Raw genomic sequence first — 12,215 nt, 5'->3', positions numbered from 1 at the left:
GTCAATTTTATTTAACATTAGGTCGTGAAGATTTTTAATATATATCCTCTCCTATAAAATAGTAACATAATAGTGCTTTGGTTGTTTTGCTAGGAATTTTGAGAAGGACCTAAACAAGAGTCATTATAAACTATTTTTTATTCTGTTCAAAAAGCTCTTACTTGAATGATTGAATGATTAACTCTAACCCTAACTTCTCAACCAAGATCTTGTCCAATTCCTCTGACTGACTTGGCAGATCTCCATTTCAGGCTACCATAAAATTGACATGCCTCAAAGAAAGCTCATCTTTCCCTCCTTTCAGTTTCTCATTTATATCTGTTGCAGATCCTGAGCATTTTACATCGATTTTTATCCTCTTCCTCATCCGGCCTCTGCAGTCCATCAGTTTTTCCAGACATCTCTAACATTGGTCCCTACTCCAAGCATATACCCAGTCATGAATCAACTGATCTCCTGTCTCTCTTCTCTCCTAATTTAAAATTGTACCACCCTTGATGCTTAAGTGGCTGATTAACTAATTCATTTCATCAGTTAGCCACTTAACAACTATATTGCATGCTGACCTCACGCCAAACAATGTGCTAGACACTGGGAATGTGAAACAAAATTTCATCCTTCTGTAGTCAAGGAAGTTATAGTCTAGGCCAGTCCCTTAAATCTAAATTTATTTTTTATACATGGCCCACTTCCAAAAAGCATATGAAGTGCACCTACCCAATTTACTAGGAAAGGAACCCTAACTATCACCAATGGTCTGGGGAAAGGAAAATGTTAGCAGCATCAAAATTATGCTTGATCTAGGTAGTAGCTCTGAATTACCAACACAAATTCTTTAATCATATCTCTGTATCCCTACTGAAAGAAAAAAACTGTAGATGTGGGGATGGTCTTTAATATCTGAGAGGTATTAACACTTTCTTTAATATTTCTGAGAGAAATTTTACCTATTACTTTGAAGGAAAACTCCTTAAAAAAACAGTTCCATGTACTACATCTAGCTAATGATTTTAAATCTGCTTTAATGTATTTTAAAATGTGTTTTTATTTAATTACTAAAACTTTGCTAAAAAATAATATGGGTGTGATATGTAAGTAGATGAAGATACCAAAGCAACAATCATCTGAAAGAATAAGAAATTTAAAATAATAACAAGAAATAAATTTGAACTATTAATATATAAGAAATACTGGGAAAAATAATTGATGATTAGTGAATAAGTAATGAATAATAGAACAAGACTAAAACCAAAGGAAGTATATTAAATTTGTGGATAGGAAACTAAAATCTAACTTTAAGAAATCAGCAGATAAAATCACGAGAAGAAGCTCTCAATCTTTTATGTGAATATAAAGCATAGAACAAATGAGGCCGAAAAAGGAGAAATGGGAAGAAATAAGAAAGCATAAAACAATGAATGATGGAAAATAAGAGAAAAGATGAGAAACAAGAAGTGTTGGAAGTTAAGACATTGAAGATATAAAGTCCTCATTAGTAACATTTTAAAAAGTAAAGGAGATATGAACTAAGAAGGAAGACTTATTCATAATTTTATCTTTTTGAGCGGTACTCTGTACTTATAAAAATACGATATAGTAATTCAGGAGCTTACTCTAATTTCCCATTATGACACTGTATTCTAAGTTTCAACTTTGTTTGATTTTGATTTAAACCTTTAGCTAACCTTCCTCGACAAGGTAAGCAACTTCAGAATGGATAGATGCATACGCTCAGTGGTTCCACTCTCACTCTGAAACCCTGGAGTGACTGCAGACTATAACAAGAGAGCATCCTGATTCTGTCCCAACTGAGCAAACCTCCAGCCTATCAGCATCTCCCCTGGAAAGTAGCTACAATCCAAACACTTCTAGCTTTGTCAGGGCAACCTAGTGTAAGCGGACTATTTGGAAAATTGATCATGAAAAAATGCACTCTACTTATTCCTCTTAAAAGTGGGTGAAATTAGGATCTCTCTTACCCAGGAAAATATGAGCTTTAATTAATAGATCCCAGCAATACCCTAGATTTTTATAGTCTTTCAAGGATATTTGTGTATGTATACATATGTATCACTCAGTAGTTCAAAAACAAATATTTAAACCCTAGTAGTACTCCCTCTTTACCCCTGGCTAGCTGTTGTGAATTTCAAATGGCCATTTGAATGGGAGAATGTTCTGTTCGTATGTGCAATATCAATATCAGATGCAAATTATTATTGTTGGGCTATAAGGGCATCATCTAACAATAGTGTGTACAACTTAAAGAGCAATGCAATGTATTCATCTACCACTATTTTCAGAATGAAATTCTGTAATTGGGCATGCAACCTCATTTGTACTTAAACTATGTTGATAAATTAGATAGCAAAATTTAAATTTACTATATTTGGCATTTGAGGGGATAGTGGGATCAAAAATTTGGAAGAAACCATCAAGAATATTTTATCATTAAAATACAGGTTTGATTTTTAGATTCCTATGTTCATAAGTAATAGTGAACAGTCCTGTTAATGATTTTATATCTAGAAATCTTATAACCATCAAAATTGCTCCTAATTCTTGAGGGGGCAAATAATGTGAAAAGCAAAATATACTCAGATCCTTCAATGTCAAATTTGTAAAGATTCTCCAGAAGTGGAAACAGATATTTATAGGGGAATAGCTTTCACATCATTTTGACATTTCACACTTAATTCTCACAATCACCCTTTCAGTTAGGACCGGTTTATTAATTCCACCTAAAAAAATGAGGAACAAGTTAAAATGTGACCTACAGAGCTGGGATATAGCGAGCCCAAGTGTTGGGACCTAGCGGTCATGTCTGGACCTCAGTGTTCAAGTCTTGTCTCTGGTGCTTATTGATCACATGACCCCAGGCAAATAGCTTTAAAGTGAAGCTGATAATTCCTTCCTCTCAGCATTACAGTGAGAATCAAAGGGCATAATCCTTATGAAAGTACCTTTGAAATTGTAAAATGAGCTATAAATGAGCTATAAACAAAGTAGACCTTTTTTTTTTTCCTGGTATCTATTACATTAGCACCTTGTTACTCCAAAGGAACAGCTGTGGAAAGACAATTTTGGTTTGTGAACATGTCGTTTAAAGGTTTATTTAGAGCTTAACAATTGCCGGGGATGTAGAATGCGAGCCCACCCATTCCATTCCGTTGCCCACTTCTCTTTCTGCCGTTGCTGAGCTGACTTTAAGCTGCTCTTTTCCATACATCATGGGCTCCCATTCTGACTTCACTGAATTCATCTTCACAGAAAGACATGGGGATGGGTTTAAGAAGTCAAGCAAACATCCACAAAAGAAGAGCACTCTTGCATTAATAAATTGCTATCTCTTCTGAAATGATGTTTTTAAAAAATGATTCATCCTGTTCTTACGCTTAGTCAAATTTTGCTGTTTCTCAGATTTCATTTTTCTTAAAGTATCTGGAATTCTAACTGATCTATTTTTAGAGCTTAAGGTTTATTTTTCCATCTAAATCCCATTTCAATACTTTTTTAAAATCAGTAATCAGTCTTATACTTTGTCATATCTTATGTGTTAAGCAAGACTGGGAGATGCTAAAACCAAATGACTCATGATCCGAGCTCTCTCTTTCAGCTCCTAAGGTGTTCCAGCGTGTTACTCCGAAGCCAAAGACATCACCAAGTCCAGAAGTGTCCTATACTCAGCCTGGTAAATGCTTTATTTCATGTTTAAGCCAAATGCATTCTACAGTCACACTCTGCTGCAATGAAACATGAGGACTGATGAATGTGAGGTCCATGTTTCACTTCTGTTCAGGTACCACGTTGTATCATGCATGATATAATCATTTCAAAGTGTTCATAAGCATTATCTAAGTGCTCATATGGTAAGTCGTTGATATAATGCAAAGGCAGAGAATTATGCCAAGGGTAGAATGCTTCTTCTAGAATTAAAATTCTCTTATTTTTTGACTTCCAAAAAATAACCTACCAATGTTAACTATGCTGTGCTCACGTTTCACCAAGATAAAATAAAGAATTGGGGATTTTCCCACAAAAATGATAAAATGATGTTTTACAAATGGAGGAAATGATGTTTAACCCTTTTCTTGGGTTCAAACATTTTATACTATCCAGCATTGAGGGTCTTTTTTTTTTCTCCTTTTAAATTCTATTTTACCCATTCATGGAGTAGTTGCTTGAGTCAAGAAATTTGTTTCACACAGGAAAAAAAGATTTCTTTAGCTACAGGTCAATTTCTTGCCTGTCATTTGAGAAGGCTTTTTGCCCCTTTATGGGGAGAATAATCTCGTGTTTGTGGGAGTAGTCAAGGTAGGGACTGCAAGGACCCAGACATTTCTCTAGCTCCTCAAGTGACGGTACAAAGCTGCTGTTAGCTTCACTAACTAGTTCACTGTTAGTTCACTAATAAGCCAAACCAAGTTTTTAACTAGAGTATCTGAGAAATACAATAAGTCCCCCCCCTTTTTAAGGTTCAATTATTTATAAATTCTTAGATGGTCCTAGAAGCATATAGAACATTACTAGAACCAAAGGATTTCTGAGCTCTAGCTTGAAATGATGGCATTTTGGAGGCAAGTGAATTCACTTGCTATCATGTTTTCCAGGTTGTATAAGCACAGGGTGTTACTGCCACTGTGGGATGGCTAGGTTGTTGCAGGTGGTGATAGGCTGCAAAGAGCCTCTTTTGCTAGACTTTAAAGTCTAGACTTTAAGTTAGTACTGCTAAATGCAACAGTCAATATTATAAATGCCAATAAGGAAAAAGCTGATCTTCCCACTTGCAAAAGGTCAGCTTCTTGTTTTCAACTGAGGAAAAAATATGTAATGGAAATGAAGTCATTACAGATAACAACAGTAGATATGAGTGATTATATTCACTTTTTGTTAGAGAAAGCAATACTGTTGGTCCTGATATGACATAATCTCATTAAACCAATATATCTAATAGTTCCACATTTTCTTCTTTTTTAAATGTCTACGATTTGCCTTAATTCCATCAACACCTTCTTTTTCACAGACACTCTGACCTGTACGTTTGAGCCCTGGAACAACAGCACAAACGCTCTCTCTGGAACCTTCATTGAGCTTATTCTATTGACTCTCCAATTCCAAATGTTTAGATTGAATTCTGTCTCTAAACCTAGGGTTGGTCCTGCCATTGTGTCCATCAGGGGTTCCCCTATTGCTCCAGGGGTGTGATGCTATGGGAAGAATCACAGGCAATCTTTACTACTATTTAATGTTCTCCCAAGTGTTTTAACAGACTGGATTCAGTTTTGGGGTTGTATCTAGGCTCAGGTTTGCATCCTAATGAGCCCACAACCTTGTTTACTGGCTCCTCAGAAAACAGAGTAAATTACATGTAAACTTAATGTGTACTTGTATCTCTATCCTTTTTATAGAGATAGAAGCTCTATAAAAATGTAGAAAGTAGTACTGAAATCAGGACATAGTTATGTTTTAACACAATGTTTATCTCAAAATTTATACTGAGAGATATCAGAAGTGACAAAACTGAATTTTTAGACCTGTACCAAATAAGTCAGTCTTGGATTATCTGTACAGCTCTTTCATTCTAGGTATAACACAGGTTTCATCCAGTTAGGCCTTTAGAAAATATCTTTCAGTCACTCAGTTGAATTATCTACAACACTTAATGAGGAATCTAGACAAACTGAGCCCACACATCATGTCCAGAACCAAAACAGAACTGGCTTTTCTTTTGATCTGCCTTGGAGGAATGCTTTTGAATTCAGAGCAAAGGACTTGCCCTGATGCCTGGCTCAACAGAGCTGAGCCTTCTTTGTAGATTGTTTCTGTACCAAGGGCTGTCTTGGCTTTGTGGTAACTTCTGTCACCACAGAAGTATTTGGATAGACTTCAGTCATCGGGAGCAAACCAGGGGCAAAAAAAGTTTAGATTTCAGCAGGCTATCCAATCCTACAAATGTTCTGTAACTGCTCTCGGGCAAATTCTAGTTTGCAGTCACACATCAGCATTTTTGCAGTTAGGAAAGAAGGGACTAGTGCTAAAATGTCTTTTGGAGATGGAATTGCTAGGATGTAGACAATGACTGACTGGTGTTATGGAGAGAAGGATGACACTGTGATTTCTAGCTTGGGCAGGTGGTAGATGATAATACCATTAACTAAGGCAGGGAACACAGAGGGAGGAACAAAGGCTTGTGTTTGTACATGCTAGGTTTGGAGGGCCAGTAGGACTGGTGGTTGAAATGTATTTTTGGATATCTAAACAGAGGTCGATATTTAGGATGTAGATTTGGGAGTCATGTGTCTCCATATAGAAGGTTCTTAAATCTTGTGAGTGAATGACATCATCCAGGAGAAAGTACAGACTGGGAAAATAAGAGATCAGAGATCAAAGTCGTAGGGGACACAGTTATATTTAAAGAGTAGACAGAGGAAGAGGAGCCAGCAGAATTTGCTGTCAAAAGATCTAAGAGTAGCAGGAAAGAGGGACTCGGAAGGCAAGACAGGGAAGGACAACTGTCAATGCCAGTGAGGTGGACTGGTGTCAGAAGAGCTGTTGGACTTGACAGTGTGGGTCCAGAAGCCTGCATCTGAAACCTGTGGGCCAATGCTTCAGGATTCAGCAATTTTCAGACTTTGGAAAGGTAAAACAGCACATATACCATCGATTACAAGCATATTCATAAGTCTGCAGTGAGAAGTATGAACAGTCACACTACTCAGGATGAATAAAAACTGTAAATAGCCTCAGGTCAGTTCTAGTCAGGTTTTGCTGTCAAATAAGTTAAGAAAAAAAAAAAAAAACACTTTCTGTCTTCAGAGCATTTTGAACTTCAGAACTATGGATGAGGCCTCATGGATCCATGGGTGCAGGAGTGGGTGCAGGAGATCAGGAAGCCAGTCCACAGTGAATAGAGGAGATGCAGTTAAGAGACCAGGAAGCAGATAGAAGCAGATAGAGTTTTTAGATGAAAGGAATAAGAGCAAGAAAGGGATGGTTTGAAGGGGAAGCCATCTCAAGGAAATGGTTATTAATATTAGGATGTTGGAGCATTTGAACTGTTTTATAGGTAGAGAGGGAGGAACTCATGGATAAATGGAAATATGGACTAACGGAGAAAAATAGAAGATAATAGAAATAATGGAAAGTAAAAGGCCCCAGAGGAGATGGGAGGGAAGGTGACCCAAGAGCAAGCACAGGTAAAGCTCTGAAAGTGGTCTCTGAAAGGGCAGGAAACCTGCTTCCTCTCAGACTGGACCTTAGAGTACAAGGTTAGAATAAAGGAAGAGGGAATCTGGAGGTGAAAAGGGTGTGTGGTCTATGTGTATTACTTTTCGAAGAGAATCTCTTTGTAGCCTATTTCATGGGTAAACCTTACTGAAGGTTCCTTATTCCACCATCTCTATCAGAGAGCGACACCTTCATTCTCTCATCTACTCTGGCAAAACATTCATGCGTATTCATTTACATTTGTCCATATTGGACGTTTCCACTCACAATTGTCTCATGTTAGTTGAATTGTTCTTTGGAAACGTGCCCTTTATTCAAAAAGACAGTTAATATAACTGGTAAGTTAATTGGTTATTTAATATAAATGGTACATTGGCTAATACAAATGGGTCTAAAATATAATAATGGTAAGTAATCTTATAAAGAAATCAAAACTGCCTTCTTAATAAATTGTCATGATTTACAATGATAAGTTTCCTCCAGCATGGAAGATCTTGGTTTTAAGAATCATGCTCTTATTCAATTTAATATACGGAGGAATGCCGCATTGGGAAAAAGAAAAAAATAACTTTGCATTTGTTGGAGCTGCCGTTGACCAAGAAAGAGAATGATTCATATCCCTTTCCTGTGAATATTTCTAGTTCTTTCCTTTCCACTGATTTCACCTGCTTTAGAACGTCTGGCATGGCAGTTATTAAATCATCCCTTCATGGTTAGAAAGTGCCAATTGCAGCAGCAGGAATCCACATTAGTCTAAATTCCTCAGGAAACTAAGGCATGCAGTGAATCATGTATTTACAGTATATGGTGGATTTATTGGTAGCACATTTCTTTTTAGCTTCTCCTTTCCTTAATCTGGCTCCTCTCTGTATAGTCTAGCACTGCAACCAATTAGGATGTTTATAAACTCAGACTGCTCTGTATGGCCGTGACCTTCTCAGATGCACACCAAAATGCCTTCTCCCTCACCCTCCAGATAAGAGTTAGTTTGATTTACAACTGGAAATGCCTCGTATTTTACCACTTCAATCCTTAAAAATACTACAAAGCAAAGGTGAAGTGTTCACTATGGTGATGGTTTTTCTTTAACTTTGTCCACCACTAATCTTTTTGAAGTTACCTTTTTACAAAAAAGTCCAGATATCAAGTTCCCCTGGTGGTTACCCTTTAGCTCATAGAAGTTCTAATGGAGTCACATTTCTTTTCAGTGGACCAAATCCCACAACTGTGATTTCACTCGCACTTGCTTAGTGGCCTAGACTAAGAACAGATGTGATATGCACGTTAAATGTGATCCCAAAAGCCATAAAAGAGAATGAATGTCCATTTTATATCATCTATTTCTACAGTAATGATAAAGTGGTGCTTGTCCACCTCATGGTACAAAAGTTTTCTTCATCTTTCTCAGAGGCAGAGTTGTAGCCTGAATCCTAATTTTTTTCCTCTGGCACCATATAAGATGCACTGCATACCTAAGGGTATTTATGAATTCGGTGTGGTAGGAAAGCTTTTCAGTGAGTGAGTAGGGTTGACAAGGACCTCCTTTTAGGGAAACTGAGTTAAAGAAATACGTTATCTTGCTCCTGAAAGGAGATTTGCCATAGAAATCTGGTATTAACAACAGGCAAATCACCCTGGTATTTTCCCCAATGAGAGATAAGGTATCAAATTCCTGGCCTACCATTTTATTTTGCCTAAGTAGAACTGGACACAGGCATTAAAAATATACTGGATATCAGGACTGAATATGATTATTGTTTAGCGTATATTTTTCTCCCTTGTTTTCATGTTCTTATATGTCAGGAGGCCCTAATACCTATACTTAATACCTATTATACTAGAAGCCATATCACTAAGAATGCCAAAAGTGGCAACATTTATCTAACGTTTACTATGTAACAAGCACTCTCACGAACTTTACATTCGGTATCTTCTAATGAGTGACTGATTCTTCCTGCTTTATTTTCTCCCCATAATGACTGTTAGTGCCTTTTAGAATAAAACTTTGTTCTTCCCTTAGATATTCAAGAGTTTTGCCTTTCTTCCTGTTTTCCTCAATTTGCAGGCCATTTCTTTAAGATAATGTATTTTCTGTTGCTGTCAGTGGAATTTTAGCAGGAATATCAAATGGCAGCTAACCACTTCAGACAAAAACTGACCTATTACTTTGAAGACAACTTGAGGGAGACCTACCTCCTTGTGTTTCATTACATTAGTTTGTTCTTCCTTTTTTTTTTCCCTCAACAGAATCTTCAAAATGACCGGTGACCAACTTTGTTTTACTGCCATTAGAACCTTTCCTACACAGTGACATTTTTCCATTTCAGAAAGATGGTCCTCTTCTTGGCTTAGCCCTTTAGCCACTGTGAAAACATCTTTGCTTCATTCATGCTTCCCAGGGTTTTAGGTCTATGGGTTAAGTTTCACTCCAAGTATGACATTTAGAGTGCACAGTGTTTTATAATCTTTTTCTTTCAGTTCCAAGAGATGTGCTCCTTCCCCATAAACCAGACCCCGAAGTCTCTCAGAGCGAACCTGGTAAATGAATTGTTTTATTTTCCCAGTTAGGAAGTGTATTTTTTGAAAACTATTCTTAAGGTAAATATATTTTTGGAATGACTATGATGTGGAAGAAGTTCAGAGAAAATTATGGATAGAAAATGTGTATTTCTTTTGGGGAGGTTTAATCATACAATCTGCCTGACACATTTTTCCCCATGAGAGAATAGTGTATAATTAGTTTATTTTCCCTGAAAGTATTTTTGTTGAATAGAAAATCATGCTAAAGTTATAAGATATAATTATTACCTGAGCTAACCATTTTCACCTTCTTTCAGAATGTAAATATAGCTACATTCCAAATGTGGGTATACTTTTAAGTTAAAAATATGGGTGCCTAATCAAATTTTCTTCATAGTGACAGTGAACGAAAACTTTAAAGTTTTAGTTGAACTAAAGTTTAGTTGAACCCAAGTTCCCTGGGTGTCACCTAAGGTATAGAACTTTCTCATATTTATTATGATTCTAAGAGAATGTTTAAATGTTCAAATGGGTGCATTGTAGAGACACAGAAACTGGGTTTACTTCACCAGGTAGTAATTCTCATAAATATATTTCTTTGGTTTGCTTTTGGCCTAGTTCTGCAACCTGTTACCTTTAGAATTGATCTGCCAGAGACAACACTAGGTAATGGTTTTCCCATTTGACCCACTCTAATTATTTTCCTGGCTGCCATCAAGATTGCAGGTCTTTCTCAAATGATCACATTGAAACATCATCTGTCCTCAGTCCTCTTCATTGTTTCATTCTCATTATTTTTACTCTTTCCAAAATAGAAAGGCAGGGGTTTCAAAATAGAAGGGCAACAATGTTCTAAAGGTTTGCTCTGAAGACCAACTTAAGACAGCTCACTACTGAGCCTATTCTCACCTACCCCATTTGTCTCTGTGTTCAGAATGATTCCACCTTACTCATGCCCACCAAGTTAACTTTTTCTGCTGGTTTAGTGGTTCTCAGCTGTGTTGTTATAACCCACTAGCATGTTGTGGAAGATACTGGCAAGTAATTATTCTTAATATTGGTCAAAATACTAAAGATTGCCACCAGTTTATTTTTAAAAATAAACTTGAGCAGATGCCAGATGCTTGCTACAGTGATGATATTCTCTCTCCTGTTGTAATCCTATGTGCTCTCTTGGATGGGAGAGCTGCAGCTGACAGACCAAGGACCATGTCTCACCCACACCCATCTTAACCAGCTATGGTCATAGAGTGTGTCAAGCACTGAATGTCATTTATTATCTATCGTGGTGGAGAAAACAGTTGAGAACCATTATTCTAATGTTCCACAATCATCTTCCTGAAGGTTCTATGCACACTTAACTTTCTTCTTCCTGACTCACTTAATGTTTTCTGCTTTTCTATTTCAAATAAAGGAATCTCATGTAATATTATTCTGGCCGGGTGCTGGCTTCTGAATCTAAAGATTGACAACCTTGGTACTTGTCTTTTCAGCTCCTTTAGAGACACGAGGCAGCCCTTTCATTCCTATGATTTCACCAAGGTCTAGTCAAGAGGAACTACAAACCACTCTGGGTAAATTTTGTTTTACTATTTCAGTCCAATGAGGACTTAACATTTTAGGAATTGCCCTTAAATTAGCCATATGTACATTTGTGTTCATAGATTTCCAAACCACAGAGGGTCTCTTTTTATCATTGTAAAAAAATACCCATTTCACTTGATTCTTTTACATTAACTGTATATCTGTCCTTCTAATATTTATGCTGATTTCTAATATAAAATGAGAATATTTTGAAACATCTTGACAAAATTCCAATTTTTTTTTTTCGGTACGCGGGCCTCTCACTGCCGTGGCCTCTCCCATTGTGGAGCACAGGCTCTGGATGCGCAGGCTCAGCGGCCATGGCTCACGGGCCCAGCTGTTCTGCGGCATATGGGATCCTCCTGGACCGGGGCACGAACCTGTGTCCCCTGCACTGGCAGGCGGACTCCCAACCACTGCGCCACCAGGGAAGCCCTCCAGTTATTTTTTTAAATAAGAATCTTCCCAAAGTATATCAATGCTATATTCTTTTATTGCTTTTTCCATATTTGGAACTGCATTTGGGAAGAAAACTTTCATCTAGTATTTGAATATCTTTTGGGGGCTAATTGCAATACCAAGCAATAGGAATTTCAAAATAAAACTGTTTTAAAGGTTACCCTGGAGAGCTCGCCATCTAATATGAAGACAGGATTTAGCAGTAGCTGTGCTTCCTCTGTGCTACCCAGTGTTCTACATGTACATGTATTTTTAAATTTAAGGCATGTAACAACTTTGTGAGGTAGTTTCTATTACTTGCCCCATTTTACAGCTTAGAAAATTGAGGCACAGAAAGATTAAAAAATCTGGTTAAGCCATACAGCTAACGTCAGAGCCAAATTGGAACCCACATACTCAGTCACCAGAGCTCCTTGAATTCACCCCCA

At 37.1% G+C, this 12,215-nt stretch overlaps 1 protein-coding gene across 14 annotated transcripts in view; it reads left to right on the top strand.

Annotated features, from left to right (window-relative positions):
• The window catches only part of ABI3BP (ABI family member 3 binding protein), a 250,305-nt gene that overhangs the window by 179,573 nt on the left and 58,517 nt on the right, over positions 1–12,215 (top strand). For 12 of the 14 annotated variants that reach the window (XM_081235522.1, XM_081235521.1, XM_081235527.1 and 9 more), the window contains 4 exons: positions 3,614–3,688; positions 9,703–9,762; positions 10,363–10,410; positions 11,238–11,318. In XM_081235522.1, coding sequence (XP_081091648.1) covers positions 3,614–3,688; positions 9,703–9,762; positions 10,363–10,410; positions 11,238–11,318 — 264 coding nt within the window. The remainder of the gene's footprint in view (positions 1–3,613; positions 3,689–9,702; positions 9,763–10,362; positions 10,411–11,237; positions 11,319–12,215) is intronic. The other 2 variants (XM_081235523.1, XM_081235520.1) reach the window with 1 other exon arrangement.

The sequence above is a fragment of the Mesoplodon bidens genome, assembly GCF_964165515.1.
Source record: "Mesoplodon bidens genome assembly, chromosome: 5".
NCBI classification, from domain to species: domain Eukaryota; kingdom Metazoa; phylum Chordata; class Mammalia; order Artiodactyla; family Ziphiidae; genus Mesoplodon; species Mesoplodon bidens.
This window is presented reverse-complemented; position numbering and strand designations above follow the sequence as displayed.